General features: G+C 49.0%; 1 protein-coding gene across 1 annotated transcript in view; it reads left to right on the top strand.

The window, feature by feature from the left end:
* Positions 1–1,500: 1,500 nt before the first annotated feature.
* The window catches only part of APOB (apolipoprotein B), a 37,607-nt gene continuing 21,883 nt past the window's right edge, over positions 1,501–17,224 (top strand). The window contains exons 1-15 of the mRNA XM_058667369.1: positions 1,501–1,870; positions 2,799–2,914; positions 3,985–4,130; positions 6,350–6,503; positions 7,492–7,647; positions 8,887–9,011; positions 9,492–9,577; positions 10,904–11,123; positions 11,757–11,984; positions 12,207–12,321; positions 12,425–12,571; positions 13,233–13,444; positions 13,706–13,943; positions 14,503–14,679; positions 16,023–16,214. Coding sequence (XP_058523352.1) covers positions 1,501–1,870; positions 2,799–2,914; positions 3,985–4,130; positions 6,350–6,503; positions 7,492–7,647; positions 8,887–9,011; positions 9,492–9,577; positions 10,904–11,123; positions 11,757–11,984; positions 12,207–12,321; positions 12,425–12,571; positions 13,233–13,444; positions 13,706–13,943; positions 14,503–14,679; positions 16,023–16,214 — 2,682 coding nt within the window. The remainder of the gene's footprint in view (positions 1,871–2,798; positions 2,915–3,984; positions 4,131–6,349; positions 6,504–7,491; positions 7,648–8,886; positions 9,012–9,491; positions 9,578–10,903; positions 11,124–11,756; positions 11,985–12,206; positions 12,322–12,424; positions 12,572–13,232; positions 13,445–13,705; positions 13,944–14,502; positions 14,680–16,022; positions 16,215–17,224) is intronic.

The following is a 17,224-nucleotide window of genomic DNA, read 5'->3' on the forward strand; positions in this document are numbered from 1 at the left end:
TTTTAAATATCCTTTGCCACTGTGCCTACGGGGACTGTGCATGGCAATGGGACCACTTCCTCAAACACTAACAGCAGCCAGTGCTGTGACAATCAGGCCACAGAAATAATTCAGGTAAAATGCCCCAGGGTCTCCAGTATCTTCTGACTCCTCATTATTCACTGGCACAGGCACGCACAGCCTTGAGCTGAGAGCTCCGCGGTGCCCACCTTTCAGCATGGACACGCTGTGCACACACAGTGACTGCTGCCTGGGGTGAGTTTAGCTGCCCAGGGCTGGTGCATGGAGACAGGGGGCTGGGCAAGAGAACAAACCCCGGTGTGTGAGTCTCCACCAGGGGAGCAGAGGTTACCTGTACACAGTAACAGCTTCCAATCTGACCCTTCTGGAACTGTCGGTCAGCCCACCAGAAAATTTAGACAACATTGCACGCCACCAGCATGTTGCAAATCAAACAAAATGGATGAGTTGTAGCCCCAAGTACCGGCTTCTACAACAGGCGCTTTGGCTCCCCCAGTATTCAGTCTGCAAGGTCAGTGCTCTTCTGCCCCCTTTGCAAGCCTGTTTCCTGTGTACACATCCCTGCTCCCTAAGTCAAAGCCAGGAGAATTGTGGTCCCAGCAGGTGTCCTCAGACTTTCCCCATAGGGGACCCTTTATCCCTGGTGGCTGAAATGTCCCCCTGATGCCTGTCTTACCTCTGCCATCCAGCAGGGAAGCGAGGCCTCCCCAGTGTTTCCTTGGGCAAGGAGGCCCAGGAAAGCGGGTTGTGTCTAGCCCTCATGCCTGCCTCCCGTTGCCTCTGGCTTTCCGGTAATGGGAGCGTGCAGGTCCTTTGCCCTACGGCAAAGTCTCTTCGGTTTCCCAAGAAGACAGTACCCAAGGAGTGGGCTCGCTGTGGGCCTTCCTAGGTCCCAGGCGCCTGGGCCCAAGTAATGAACAGGTGTAGTCAGCGTGGCCCATCCTAGGGTCCTGCTGATCTCTCGCCAGACGCCCTCCAGGTCACCCCTGTCCAACATCCTCAGTGTGCAAATTTCCCCAACCACAAGCACCGCTCAGGACCTGGAACCCACGCCAAGCAGCATGGCGGACACAGCCAAAAGTGTTCTGGCCCAGCCCTTGGGAAGGGCTCTCCACATGGGGCCCTCATTAGAGCTAAAAGAGGGGTGGGCTGGTCCCTAAGTTCGGTGTGAGATCCCAGAGGAAATGGAAGGTCCAGAAGGCCCCGAAGGGCTGCGGCAGGGGCTGCAGGGAGCCCCCTGACTGGCCCCTCCTCAGCGTCCAGCCTCCAGTTAGCCTTGGTGGAAAAGTAAACAGGCCCGGCCGTGCGCCCTTTGCACCTTTTGCAAGGATCCGGAGGCAGGGCCTCCTATAAAGGCAGCGCGGGCGCCGGCCGCGCATTCCCACCCGAGCTTGCGTGAGTGCTTCCCCATCAGCAGGAGCCAGCCTGGCAGCGGTCAGGAGGCCCAGCGCAGGCACGGAGCTGCGCCCACCATCGGCCATGGGTGCACCCAGGCCCATGCTGCCGCTGCTGCTGCTGCTGCTGACCGCTGCCATCGGCCGGGCCCGTAAGTGCGAGAGGGGCTCTGGGACGGGTGTGCTGTCAGCCCGCGGCAGTGGCTCTGGGCATCCGGATGGGACAGGGGCGGCAGCAGGTGCACCGGGGCTGGGATGGGGCAGCGGAGCCCGGCCACAGTGGGTGTCCTGGAGCCTGCTGCTCTCTGCAGACAGGACCTGGGCAGTGGCCCTGCAAGGCGGGGAACGGACCCCCTGGGAAGCAGGCCCCTGGGAAGCGTGCTGCCAGCCCAGCGTTCTTTCTCCTTTTCTTACAGAGCAAGAAGTGCTGGAAAGCGTCAGCCCGAGCTGTTCAAGTAAGGACCCTCCCGGGCGTAGAGGACGCCGGCCACGGTTCTGCCCTGAGACAATTAGGGGCCCGGACCCTGGGAAGGCCGTGGGCGCGCGTCTGCCGCCCCCAAGCCACCGAGCCTGTCTTCCTTGCCGTGCTCAAAGCCGAGCCCGGCGTGGGTGGGGAAGGCGCTGTCACCCTGTTGGTCCCTGGACACTTCTGGGACATCACTGTCCTGCTTATCAGGGACTAATCATTGATTTAGAGTGTGGGGGTGACGAAATGCTGACTTTAACCTTTGTGCAGAAATCCAGACCCCGGCCTCCTCTATTTACCTGACCCCTAGGGGTCAAACGAGCTGGCCTGGGCACTAGCATCCAACCACCCGGTGTGGGCTGGAGAGCGCCGGAGAGCTCTGGTGGAGCAGCACCGCCACCTGGTGGGCATCTGGTATCACTGCAATTAGGCTCTGGACCCAGATATTCCTTCAAATTGATTCAGAGAAGTCCTCTCAAGTAGGTGGAATCCTACAAAAAATCCTTACTGTGGGGGCGGAGGGCGGGACGGGAGAGAACGTCCTTGTAGTTATCCAGGTGCCAGTAGGGCTTAATAAACTATGCCTCAGGTATTTTGTGGACTATAAAAGGAATCATAAAATGGGGTTTTCGAGCTGTAAAAGCACTACATCTCCTTGCGTGAAGCCATCAAATGTTATTTTTCCAAAGGCTCTTGTTCTATAGACTCTCTGCTCCCAAATAGCTGATATTTAACACCACCCTCCCTGTGCCTCAGACGAAATGTTCAAGCAATGCCAGCTAACTTAAACCCGAGTTTGAGCATTGCCCAGTTCGAATCACTTAAGGTCCTTTCACGCTGCCCCTCTGTGTAGGGACTCTGTGAGACTTGCCCGTGTGACTTCTGCTCTGTGGCTCACGTGTTTCCCCTCATTGCAGAAGATGCCACTCGATTCAAGCACTTCCGGAAGTACCTCTACAACTATGAGGTGGAGAGTTCCAGTGGGGTCCCTGGGACTGCAGATTCAAGAAGCACCACCAGGATCAACTGCAAGGTATGGGGCCTGGGGGAAGTGAACTGGGGGAGCCTGGAGCCCCTGGCATTCTCTCAGCTTGTTGGCATCTCTGCGTTGGGATCCTCCTGAGGTCTGTAAGGCACCGCTGCGAAGTTCAACGTCATGATCTGGATTATCAGCAGTGAGGCACTTGGGATAGCACAGGAGAGAAGGTTGTGGTGGGTGAGCTACAGGAAGTGGGCATCTCAGGAAAGCACATGGTTGTTACAATCAAACTGAATCTGTTACTAAGAACAAATGGAAACAAGAAATCGAAACGTGCAGCAATCTGTTCTAAAAGAGAGCCTCACTTGTTACAGACAGTGCATTCCGCTGTCCACATAGGTAGGCAGGGCGCAGAGCCAGGGCTGCCGTCAGGTGGGGAGAAGCAGCTCTGAGCGGGTACCCTCCTCTCTATAGGGCCCTGGCACCCTGCGCTGGGCTGTCAAACACAGCAGGCACTGGTCACATGCAGCAGTTTCAACTGACTTAGAGTGAAGACTCAGTTTCTCATTTGTGGGACCCAGAGCCGCAGTGAAGGCGCCCGTGCCGGACAGCGCAGCTGCAGCACACAGCTGTCATGGCAGCTGCTCCTTTTTGCATGTCTGACACGCCAGCTGCATGAGAGATTCCCAGAGTAAGGGAAAATGGCAAAATAGAAAATAAATGAGCAGGCACTACTAGGCAGGGATAGGGTTGCTTTGGTGACGTCAAGAAGCAGATGTCACTAAGACCAACGGTGATGCTCATGCTTCCCGTTACTTTTCTTCTAAACTGCTTCGCTGCGCTGCTTCTAACAGAATGAGCCTCTTATAAAATGAGAAAACGGAGAGCCAACAGAAGGTCAGAATTCTAACCATGCATAGAGGCTAGCTTAAGTAACACCTAACCCTGGGCGAGACCAAGACCAGGTCCTAGTTGCTACGAGGATGACCCGAGACGGCTGGTGGCGGGCATGCAATGTCAGGGCTCGGCACTTCGCTGGGTGTCCTGACCCAAGGAAGCCCTGGGCCGGGTGGGGCACCTGGCGTTCTTGAGGGAGGAGCTCAGCATGCTGCCTGCATTCTCAGGTCGAGCTGGAGGTGCCCCACCTCTGCAGCTTCATCCTGAGGACGAGCCAGTGCATGCTGAGAGAGGTGTACGCCTTCAGTCCTGAGGGCAAGGCCCTGCTGAGGAAGATGAAGAGCTCTGAGGAGTTTGCTGCAGCCATGGCGAGGTGAGGCATGGCCCTATGTGTCCGAGCCAGCTGGGCATCCCACCTGTGCTGGGCATGAGCCTGTAGAGGATGTGCAGGTACGGGGGGGCACTTTGGAGCTTGCGTGTGCTCCTCTCAGGCATGAAGGTGTGTGTTCATGTATCTATGTGAGCATCTCTGTTGGATTTGACTGTGTTCTCCTCATCATGCATTTGTGTGTCTCCAGGCATGTGTGTACCTGTGTGTATGTGTCCACTGAGGTTTCTCCGTGTGTTCATCTCAGACATGCATGTACCATGTGTGTGCTCATCTCAGGTAGATATGCATGTGTGTGCATACGCAGGTGTGTACACACGTGTGTACATGTCTGAGGTGGGTGTGCTCCTCTCAAGCATACATGCATGTGTGTGTGTACAAGTGTGTGCTTGGGCAGGGCCATGTTCCTCAGGTGTGTGTTCAGCTCAGGCATGTGTGTTCCTACGTTATTACATGTGTGCCTGCCTTTGTGTGTGAGCCTGTCCACTGGGAAGTGTGTGCATCTCCGGCATGCATGTGAACATAAGCATTTATATTCAGAATCCACCAGTAACCAGGGAACCAGGGCTGTCACAACTATGACAAACAGGGCAGTTTGGGGCCCTTCCCTGGTCAGGCGCCCCTAATCGTCATTCAATTGTGACTCTAAAGGATCTCATGTTTTAAAACCCTTGAGACAGTGAAGCTGAGATGGTTTGTTTCAACAGCAGAGTTCTTGTTTCTGGACTGAGTTAACCAAGACTGCTGCCCAGGGGTCTCCAGTGTGTGTGTGCCAGCAGCACTTTGGCCTGGGGCCACTATGTGGCTTAGCTGTCTGCTCATTATGGGGCAAAGGGAAGCCAAGCCTTAGCTGCTGCTCTACCCAGAGCTGGCATCCAGCCTCTGTAGGCTGAGGCCAGTGCCGTGTCTAGCAGGCATCTCTCCTGACTGATAAGCACACTGTGTCACAGCCGTTGTTAAATGCACTCAGTCCCAGGCGTGGTTTGGTGACATCAAGACACTATAACTCCATCCTTGCATTTTTCATTTGCTAAAGCCTCACACTCAGAAATGGGCATGGATGCTGTGACCTCCCACATTATTTTACATGAGACTGAGGTGCTTATGAGGGAGTCTGGGGGCCAGAGGAGGCTGCACCTCCTCTCCATCCTTACTCTTCTCTGAACAAAGAGAACAACCAGCTCTGGACCAGCAGGATGTATCCAGGCCCACCTCATCCTACCTGGGACTTCCTGAACCTGCAGAGCTGTGGGAGGCTGAAGCACATGAACCTGGGTTCCTTCTCCTCCTTCTGATTTAACTAGAGCAGGTACAGCCAAATTGTCCCCAAGAGAGACTCTTAAGAGTAGAGTCTACATGAGCTTCCAAATGGCCTGAGACAATACAGAGTGGATATCCAACGTATGAAGAGCAGCTGAAATTCACTAGTAGGAAATGTGAGCTAAGGTAACAAGGGGAACTTGAGCATCTTATACCCATCAGGTTGCACGAGTCTGGAACGGCAATGGCGCCCGTCACTGGCAGGCCAGTGAGGAGGAGTATCTCCCTGCACCTGCCACTGGAAGTGAGAGCCTTCAGGCACTGTCTGTTCTAGTTAAAAATATGTATCCCCTTAGCTCTTAGACCTCAGCCTACAAAAACCAAAGCAATTGTATGTGAAGATCAATAAATAAGGATGCTTAGTTTAGTATTGTTTGTGCAGCAAAACCAACAGAAAGAAAGAAAGTGTATGCACCAAATGGGGCCATGTTTAAGAAATTATATCTAGCTAAAGAATGGAGTGTCATTTGGCTGTCACAGAAATAATGTGTTAGGGCTATACCAAATGACTGAATCTTTGTAGAGTATAATAAAGTGAAAGAAAAAGGGAAATAGAGGGGAAAGAACATGAAATACAACAAGGATTAAAGCTTCCCGTGTCGGCAGCTGCACCTGCCCACATTTGCATGAGGTTGTATGAATGCAGCGAAGGTAGAAACACACTGATGAGGCTGTCCAAATGGGGAATGTGGAAGAGACAGGTGTGTGTGGCAGAGGTGTAGGGGAAGAAATGAAAGCATGCTAACAGCTACACCAGACATGCTCATTGGGAAAACATCAACGTGAGAAGAGAGGCGCGGAATGAGCCTTCTCAGCTGCCTGCTGTGCTCCCACGGGGCAAAGGCAGGCCCTTGCTGTGACCAGGCCCTCTCTCCCTGGGACAGGCACGAGCTCAGGCTGACTGCTGCGGAGGGGAAGCGAGTGTCCCTTTACCCAGAGGCTGATGAGCCAAAGCACATCCTGAACATCAAGAGGGGTATCATCTCTGCCCTCCTGGCCCCCCTGGAGACAAACATGGACACGCAAGAGTTGTTTCAGGTGAGAATTTAGAAAACCAGTGACAGCACCCTTGAACCTCACCTTTGTGTGCTTTAGCCCAGCCCTGGCTGCGAAAGGATGGCTGGCCCCACTACTGCCCCACCTGCCTCTAGTGGTAGGGAACAGCAGTGCCCAAGGGTCCTTCCTCCTCTCCCAGGTCTTGCTGATTGACAGTTCCAAGCAGACCCCTCAGGCTGAGTCTAACTTTAAAGCAGTTACTGAGGACTCCTGACCACCCTGCCTTACCTCTCTTGGACCCTCAGTATAACAGAGCAAAGCCCGTATGGGTTGTATTTATTTGAAAGTCAGACAGAGGGAGAGACATAAACAGAAACGTCCACCTGTGGGTTCCTTCCCTGAATGCCTACAATAGTCAGGGTGAGGCCAGCCTAGAACCAGCAGTCTAGAACTCCATCCTGACCTCCTACTTGACTGGCAGTGACTGGAGTTCTTTGGCCATTATTTGCTGATGCTCAGGTGCATTACCAGGGAGCTGAGTCACAAACGCAGAGGAGCCAGGGCTTCAACAGGCACTCTTGTATGCGTTCTCTAGCGGTGGCTTAACCTATTGCACCACAACATCTGCCTAAGCTTGTATGGATTTTTAAATACCCAAAACAATGGAAGATGTTGTTAGCCTCTGCTCCAAGTTTTAGGCTATCAAGAGACACCCATTTCCTGTAGCCCTGTGAGGCTGTCTGAGGCCTCTGTTCCAGGTTCTACACTATTGACTACTGGGAGAACACAGAGATGCATTCCACACAGACCTCCCCTCAGGGCAATCCTTAAACTGGTTTTCTCTCTCCCAGCTCTGCCTGGCCAAGCACCAGCAATGCCACCTGCAGAGTGGGGGAAAGTCCTTCCCGATTCTTATTCTTTCCACCTTCCCCCTGCCCCACCAGGATCCTTCCCTGGGCACCCACCCCCACAAGACCTAAGACTATTTGTCCACACTAGATGCACCCAACTGTATCTTCCACCCCGACAGGATACCGTGTATGGAAACTGCTCCACTCACGTTACCGTGAAAACAAAGAAAGGAAATGTGGTGACTGAGATGTCCACAGAGAGGAACCTTCAGCAGTGTGAGGGCTTCCAGCCCGTGAGCTCCGGCGTCAGCCCCCTGGCCCTCATCAAAGGCATGGTGAGTTGCACACCAACAGAATGATCCTGGAATGTTCCAGCTAGTAGAGTCCTCCATGCCTATTATTTATGTAGACCTTTGGGCAGGCTACTGAGGACAAAACATGGGCAGGTGTCTCTGGCTGTGAGACCTATGATTAACTCATCCAGAATTATAGTCAGACACATGATTGCCTTCCCAGAGCCCTGTCTTTCCTCCTGCCCATGTGTCTTGGTATCAAACCACCTGCTGTCATTTTAGAGTAAGAATGCTTTACCCCTAAGAGGACAAAGCCATGTGCCATTCCTTCCTGTGCAATGACTGGTTGTCCTCAGCCCACCCAGAAAGCCCCATGACCTGTGTTTCCTTTCCCTCTCTCTCATTCCACGAAGCACCATGACCATCAGTGTTCCAGCTTTCTGGCCCTTCAATCCCAAATACAGCCTTGACCAAAGCCTGGCCCCTTGGCCCCTTGGCCCCCTTGCTGGCCCACCCCCCAATACTGACCTTCTCTGCTATTAACTGAGGTCACCATTGCACCACATCACATGAGCCTGCCTAACCTTTTGTACTACCTTCCGGCCATGAGTTACAGTTTGTCTCAGTAAACATGAAAGATTTGCACAATCACGGCTGGGCTTACCAGCATTCCTGGTCATTGTCCTTGGGATCAAACATAGGAATCCTGAGAGCAGGAGTCATGGTCAGCTTTGGCTTAGTTGTCCTTTCTGAGCACCTGTTACACACTCTCTCCCACTCTAAGACACACCACGGAAAGGATAGTGAGAGATGAAACATGGACCTGCCTCTTGGGAAGCTTCCAGGTTAATGCAGGAATCATAATAGATATATACATGCCAATAACAGACAGTCCTTCTGGTACCCAATACATTGGTAAACTAATTATGCAGACTAGCAATGCTAGGCCTAACCAAGAAGAGGAGGGTATTTTTTACATAACTCATGGGGAAAAGCTGAAAGTGAAGCATGAACTTAAAAATACCTATATAAAGGATGTGCATGTGGAAGACTTGTAGGCAAAGAAAACCTAACAGTCGCATTGTGCAAGGTCCTATGTATGACAGGATGGGTGTGTGCAGGATGCAAGGTCTTACGTAAATGCCTAGTGCCCGGCTCTTTTTACTGAATTTATCTGGTGGTGAACTTTCTTTCTACCTTGAGGGCAAATGCCCAAGACAGAAGACATAGTGTCAAGCCAGAAGACCTGCACCACACTCTGGTCTCTAAATTCATTCACAGGCCCGCCCCCTGTCAACTCTGATCAGCAGCAGCCAGTCCTGCCAGTACACCCTGGATGCCAGGGGCAAGCATGTGTCAGAAGCCACCTGTAAGGAGCAGCACCTGTTTCTGCCTTTCTCCTACAAGTAAGTCATCGGTTGGGTGGTTGGACCCCTGACTTGTTATGCGATGGGTCCATACAGTCTTCTCTCATGTCCCATTGTAGACTGGGCTATGGCTAAAAGGGAGTTATGGACAGATACAAAGCAGAGACCATCCTCTCACCCATTTTCAAGCTAACGGGCAATAAGGCAGGAAAACCCTTAAACATGCAAGCCAATTTAAAAACAAGGAAAGACTATCTTGGATTCAGATTTTAAGGGCTGTAGATCCAGACTGGGAGAAGGGTATAACGTACACTTGTCCTGATGGAAGGACAACCAGCATGATCAGGAGGAAGTGAGTGTTATCCATCAGGGGATCAAGGATGACTGAATTTAAACATGCTTCAAAAGGTAGACAGAATTTGGGTAGAAGTAGAGATGAGGAAAACATTTTATATGGAAAGAATAGAATGTTCCAGAAATCAGGCCATCCATGATACAAGGTGCACCTTTTTTAACTAGGAATAAGTATGGGATGATGGTGCATATTACACAGTCTTTGAAACTTGAAGACATACCTAAGATCAACAGCCGCATCTTTATTGAAGGTAAGACTCTTGGTCCACCTGGATGCTGGGACGTCTGCTCCAAACGTGTCAGTGATGGCTTCACTCTTTTATGGGTCCTAGAAAATGTCTGCTGACTAATGAGCACAGTGGACTCTGGCATTCTGGCCATGGACTCACCCCTGGTGAGAAAGCACATTCCTTCCAGAAGGTCAAGGGGCAGTGGGATAAAGGAAAGGAAGACATTTCCAAAGCCACCTAGATTCTTGCAACTGTCAAACAGCACTTTGAGTGAACTGAGTTTCTCATACACCCTATAGAGAGAGGGCAGGTGAGAGAGGTCTTCAGGGTCCAGCCAGATAGTGATCCCAGATTTGATCTTTAGAGATTTCCAGTCTAACCCTAACCCAACAGTATATTGTACTGAAGCCTATCAAAACTCTTTTAACAAAGATTTAACTTTTTATTGGAAAGTTAGATTTACAGAGAGAAGGAGAGAAAGATCTTCCATCCTCTGGTTCACTCCCTAAGTGGTCGCAATGGCCAAAGCCGGGAGCTGATCCAAAGCCAGGAGCCAGGAGGGTCCTCCGAGTCATGGCTGCTGGGTCCCAAAGCACTGGGACATTATCCACTGCCTTCCACTGCCTTCCACTGCCACAAACAGGGCATTGGAAGGGAAGTGGAGCAGCTGGGATATGAACCAGTGCCCACATGGGATCCTAGCACCTGCAAGGCGAGGATCCTAGCCACTAGGTTACCACACCGGGCCCTCAAAACCCTTTCTTTTTATAATACCTCACTGATTTCCTTGTCCACAGCAAAGCTGCAGTGTGAGACACGTACTTTTGTACCCATCCTACAGAAGGCAATATTACACAGAGAAGCTTAGTGAGACCCTAAAGGTCCTAGGACAATAGAGGCAGCGCAAACTGGGGGCTGTTACACACCACTTCCAAGCTCACATTTACCCCTCTGCCTGGAAAGGTCTCCCTTCCCCACGAGCTGCTGGCCTCAGCTGTGACTATGGCACCTCAGTATCTCCCGTCCAGATATTTCCAGCAAAGGGTAATCCAAAACTAGATTCCAACAGACCTGGATTCAGTCCCACCTGTGCCTCTTTGACCCAGAGGCTCCTTGGGAAATGCAAGCTGCTCATCTCTGTCTCAGTGACCAAATTGCTCGGCGGTGGGTGGGTGTGTTAAGATGAGTCAGTGAAAACAGTTAGGTCAGTCACCTGGCACAAAGCCAGGAATCTAATAGGCGTTGAATGCAGGATAATTCTCTTCTCTTCTCTCCGTTGCTGATACCTACCCAATTTCCAGTTTCACTGCAGAAGTGAGAATTCCTTTGACACTCTCCTTCTTCCAGGCACACAGAGGGTGGGTCTGGCCTTGGAAAATACCAAAGCCACATCACCGCCAAAGCAGGCTGAGGCTGTGCTCAAGACTCTCCAGGAACTAAGAAAGCTGTCCATTTCTGAGCAGAATGCCCAGAGAGCAAACCTCTTCAATAAGCTTGTTACCGAGCTGAGAGGCCTCAGCAGCGAGGCGGTAGCTTCCCTCTTGCCACAGCTGATCCAGGTGTCCAGGTATGTCTTTAAGGCTTTGCAGCTCCGTCTATCGTACAGCCTGTGGCAGTTGGCCAAACCTTCAACCATTTAAATATCAACAGAGCTAATCAATTGGTCAATCAGTTAATGTTTGCTAGATACAGTGCTTTGAATTCCATAGGCAATACATACACTGCATTCTATGCAAGCATGTAGATGTTACATTACAAGGTAAATTGTCCCCACATTTGACGGGCATCTTCAAAGTTCTGGCTCTGTTGTGTGTATGCTGAAAAGTCAGAGAGAATAAGTAATCTGCAGCCTCTGGCAGCTTATAGGACCCTGAAGAGAGAACTCACGAAATCAAATGTGATTTCTCTACATGTGAAGGCATTGGCTCAAAGTACTGGGAAGGCCAATGTTTTCCAGGCACCTTCTGTGCCTGAACCAAAGCATAACTGACTTCTCTAGCTTCAGGTTCAGGGGTCCTATGTCAGACCTTTCTCAGTGGTACTTCAACAGTGGGCACGACTCCCAGGAAAGACTCAAGGTCCTCAGGCTCTGAGTTGGAGCTTAAAAGGTGGCTTCATTTGGAAGGAGAATGAGGGAAATGGGCAGTCCCAGTGGAGAACACACCATGGATTCTATGCATCTCTCTGTTTCTCTTCTCAGCCCTATCACGTTGCAAGCCTTGGTTCAGTGCGGACAGCCCCAGTGTTACACTCACATTCTCCAGTGGCTAAAAAGTGAGGGAGGCAACCCACTGCTGATAGACATCGCTACCTACCTACTGGCCTTGATCCCAGATCCCTCAGAGCACAGGCTACAGGAGATCTTCAATACGACCAAGGAACAGCAGAGCCGGGCTACCTTTTATGCACTGAGCCGAGTGGTCAACAGGTGAGTCTTCATACTGCACTGCTCTTCCTAGAAGCAGAGACAACCCTATAACTCTGTATGATTGCAGCGCTCTTCCCTCCACTGTCAAGCCTCACTGCTCACCCTTTTCCTTTTTCAACTGATCGTTTTTTGAAGTGATTTGAAATAAGTAATCAGCAAGAACAAGTGTGGATTGAGGACAAACCTAACAGTGAGTTCTGATTCTCCTCTCTTATCCTGTAGCTATTACGTAACCCATAGAGTGACCCAGGACCTGCATGACATCGCTGATTTCCTGGTGGAACAGATTGGTACTGAGTGTGACAGAGATGAAGACCACACCTACTTGATTCTGAGGGTACTTTCAGACTTTTGAATCGTCTACATTATTTCTGAAATGCTTTTCCTGCACATCCCTTACTTATCCTTTACCCTGGACCAATTCTTTTCCTCCAATGCAGGCTATTGGAAATATGGGTAAAACCATGGAGCAGGTAACACCAACAGTCAAATCTGCAGTCCTAAAATGCATCCAGAGTACAAGGCAATCGCTGCTGATTCAGAAAGCTGCCATCCAGGCCCTGAGGAAGATGGAGATGACAGACGAGGTAAAATCCACAGAGGAGGTCCAAACGGGAATGTTTATATAAATGAACAAGAATTTGGACAGTGTGATAAGAACACGATTTCAACTTTTCTAGTTGCAAATTCAACAAGCCTATTGACTTGATGGCCAAGACATGTGGACATTTGAACTTGCTGCTACTGCAGCATGCAGAACACAAACCCTCATGTTTCCCATCCTCCTTTCATCACTACCAGCACTCTCACCTTGAGACAACACATTTGATTGTCCCACACAAGGGCAGTGAAGCTCACATGGCCAGGATTCCGCAGCTTTTTAGACTACCTTCTTTATTAGCAGCTGCTTCTCACAATCCCTTCCCACTTTGATCCTCACATTAAAATAACGATGTTAAAACAGCTTTATCATCTTCACTTAGTGGTGGATCTCCAAACAAGTCATAATGAGTCTGTGTTTTGATGCAGTTTAATTCACTTTTTTATGGGAATCTTCTGGGAGACTACTTTGAGCTGGTTGCTGCGGAGAAAACTGGCAGGAACAGGCAGGACCAACACCTGAAGACTCAGTAGAGACAAGCCACACCTGCACCTTAGAGAGAGCTAGCAGGCCATTCCAGCGTTGGCCATACATATTCTGTGTTCCAACCAAAGGACAAGATTAATGGTCTCCTCTTTGGACTGCAGGTCCAGGGCATCCTTCTTCAGACTTTGCTCGATGATACTTCCCCAACGGACAAGCGGCTGGCTGCCTACCTCATGTTGATTAGGGAGGCTTCCCAATCAGCTATTAACCAAATTGCCCAACTTCTCCCTGGGGAAAAGAATGAGCAAGTGAAAAACTTCGTTGCTTCCCACCTTGCCAACATCTTAAACTCAGAAGAACCACACATCCAAGAGTAAGTAAGAGTCGTTATCACTGCGCCCTGTCCCCAGTGCCTCAATTCAGGTAGAGCCATTGCCTCCCCTTCATGCAGTGCACTTTCTTGTGCAACAAACTTCTACGGCAAGTGTGCAGCAGACCCTAGGTTAAAGTTTGGGGCAAATGAAACCCACATATGTAAACTGTACCTGGAAATCCATATTTACTTAGAGTACAGGAGACAGTGGATAAGACACATGGTGTGGGAGCTCAAAATATGTTTCTTCTTTCCATCCAGTCTGAAAGATTTAGTGAAAGCAGCTCTCGAAGGATCTCAGCTTCCAAGTGTCATGGACTTCAGAAAATTTTCCCGGAACTATCAACTTTCCAAATCTGTTTCTCTTCCATCACTTGCCCCAGTCTCAGCCAAAATTGAAGGAAATCTGATATTCGATTCTGATAATTACATTCCTAAAGAAAGCATGCTCAAAACAACCCTCAGTGTCTTTGGATTTGCTCCAGCTGACCTCTTTGAGGTATGTATGAAGCTGAAGAGGAGTCACGGGTTCTCTCGTCCATTCTGAGTGGCTCTGTAAGGAGAAAGTCAAGGGAGCCACGAGCCACCAGGGTAGGTACAGGAACCACCAGGCAGTTGGCATCATTTCTTAGATACCTTTTGCCTTCCTTCCTCGCTCACCTTCCTCTCCACTCACTAGGGGTCATCGCATGAATTCTTAGCGACAACAGAAATGCAGATGACTCAGAAAAACTATGCAACCCCAAATCCATGGATATCCGTAACCTGAGTAATCATATCTGGCTCAAACACCAAATCTCTCAATGCTGAATCCCTAGTTCAATTATTTATCCTGTCTAAATTGTTACCACTTCTTCTAGAAAAGCAAATGAGTTCTGCCTTTAAGATGCTAAGATTTAAATAAAACAACTTGTGTGAAATGTTAAGTTCAACTCCCACCCTGAGTATTGATCAATATTAGTTTAATTAAGTGGATATAAAGAGGGGATTAGGAGGTCAATACATAACAACAAATAATCCTAATGGCATTTTCTTGCCTGTCTTTTTTTTTAAATCAGATTGGCTTAGAAGGAAAAGGATTTGAGCCCACACTAGAAGCTCTTTTTGGAAAGCAAGGATTTTTCCCAGACAGTGTCAATAAGGCTTTGTATTGGGTTGATGGTCGAGTTCCTGATTTTATTTCCAAAGTCTTGAGGGACTACTTTGGCTACACCAAGGAAGATAAACGTGAGCAGGTATGTTTTATTAAGTATCCCACCCCTTCCCATGTACAAGGAAAATAGATCTCAATGCCAAAACGTTCTGTTCTAAGCCTGGAAGTCACACAGGTTCTATGTGATTGAAGTAATAAACATTACAGACCAGTCATGTGGGGGTAAAGACCATTATTTCCTGAAAGTGTCCCAGGGTCCTGGACTCATGACAGGCTCTCTAGCACAATGATGCAGCATGTGAATTCTGGAGCCTGGGTTTCAATTCTAACTTGATTGTCTTCAAGCCTTGCATACCTAGACAGGTTGCTAGATATCAGATGTATCTGTGTCTGCATCCCCAAGTAACTACTTCTAATCCATAAGGGCTAAGAACAACTAAAGGAAACAATGTTTTTAAAGGATAAAGGAAATAAGCATTTAAACTTCAAAGTGCAGCACCTGAGATGGACAAGAAGATCTGAATTTTCAGTTAAGATTTTCATTATTATCAACCGCTTTCTTTGGTTCTTGTATCAGTGTGCCAGCTAATGGTTCCAAAGTTCCGCTTTGGAGTTGGCAACGACACCCCCTTGTTTAGGGACTAGAACCTGGGTTATGCAATTGGGAGTTTCTTGATCTTTAACTTGTTGTCCATCAAAATGCAGACTGATGGGTAGCACTGTAGGAGACTTCGTCAGAAATGCAGATTCTCAGGCTTCTCCCAGGGTCCACTGAATCCCCAGCCTGCATTTCAACAAGATCCTGGGTGACTTTAGTGCCTGCGTGAATCTGAGAAGCAAGATGATCACTTCCTCCAATTGTCACTGATGATCTCCCTTCCATCTTCTAATTTACTGACCTCTGCTGCAGGCTGGTGGACTTGGAAGCCATTTTGAGTCTGTTGATCCATCTCTGCTTTCTCTGTACCTGGGCACTGCTCTGGGAGTTCTCACCCAAAGGAAGTCTCTGTCTAGGGTCAGATGTTTTTAAGCTTTGGGCCACATTTATATAGCAGCCACAAAAACACATAGCACTTTTCTCTAGTAGAAGGAGAAGGGCTGAACAGGGAAGCGATAGGTTCAGGGCCGTTTCAACACTGAGAAACCCCAGGGATTTTGGAATCCTGGAGAACAGAGATTCTCCTAACTTAGGCTACATTTTTTCAAGTTAAGGACAACTTCGAAACCATTACTGTCCCTGATAAGATCCCAGGTCTTTTTCAAGTCTGTTTGGAGGAATGTCTTCCAAGGGATGATGGGGTCCTGATTTCTGTGTCTTTCCTGAGTCCCTATCTGGAGTGTGTCCAAGCACAGGCCCCGCCTCAGAAGTATGAAAGTGTAGGACAGTGCTGACAGCTCACTGGACATTTTGTTCTTAAAACCCAGGACATGGTAAATGGAATGATGCAAAGTTTTCACAAGTTGCTCAGAGACTTAAACTCCAAAGAGGTCCCCGAAGCCAGAGCTTACCTGCGTATCCTGGGAGAGGAGCTTGGCTTTGTCAAATTCCAAGACCTCCAGCTCCTACGAAATCTGCTGCTGAATGGTGCTCGCACTCTGCAGGGGATCCCCAAAATGGTAAGTGGACTGCTCCCATGAGAGCTCACGAGAATGGGTGGAGTTCTTCCTGTCTCCCACACCCCACAAACCAGAGAAAATCACAGTTCCTGCTTCAAAGAGGCAGGCTTGACTCAACTTTCAAGGATGATGATTACTGGCCCTTGGGTTTTGGCAGCTTTAAAAAATTAAGGTATTCGGGCCCGGCGGCGTGGCCTAGCGGCTAAAAGTCCTCGCCTTGAAAGCCCCGGGATCCCATATGGGCGCCGGTTCTAATCCCGGCAGCTCCACTTCCCATCCAGCTCCCTGCCTGTGGCCTGGGAAAGCAGGAGAGGACGTCCCAAAGCTTTGGGACCCTGCACCCGCGTGGGAGACCCAGAAGAGGTTCTTGGTCCCGGCATCGGATTGGCGCACACCGGCCCGTTGCGGCTCACTTGGGGAGTGAATCATCGGATGGAAGATCTTCCTCTCTGTCTCTCCTCTTCTCTGTATATCCGGCTTTCCAATAATAATAAAATCTTTAAAAAAAAATTAAGGTATTCATAAGTTAGCACTCTCTTGTAAGAGCATCAGTTAGATCACCTAGAAAGCAATGTCACATGTGTCCTTCCTTTCCTTTTGCTGAAGGTTCCTTTTAATATATAAATGATATACCAGTTATGACAGAATATATAAATTTTATGTATGTATGTAAATTTATGTAAATATATAACATTGGCTATACTTTTATTGATAATTTATTAATGGAGAATATATACAAAAATTTCTCTAATTTGATAAATAAACATGTTAATTATAAGAAAGTAGACTTCAGATATTTGATAAAAATGTTATTTTTGAAAGTACATATCATCTCATTAGCCCCTTGGTTTAAAAAAATTGACTGCACCAAAATGTAACATGCTTCACGTAAACTCTCATTTACATGAAGAGTCAAAAACACCAGAATTAAGCCATGTCATCCGTGATGCTTAACATTCATAAAGTTCTATGATATTCTTAGGCACATTCTGAATCACTAGTTGAAAATG

This window comes from Ochotona princeps, chromosome 8 (genome assembly GCF_030435755.1).
Source record: "Ochotona princeps isolate mOchPri1 chromosome 8, mOchPri1.hap1, whole genome shotgun sequence".
Lineage (NCBI taxonomy): Eukaryota > Metazoa > Chordata > Mammalia > Lagomorpha > Ochotonidae > Ochotona > Ochotona princeps.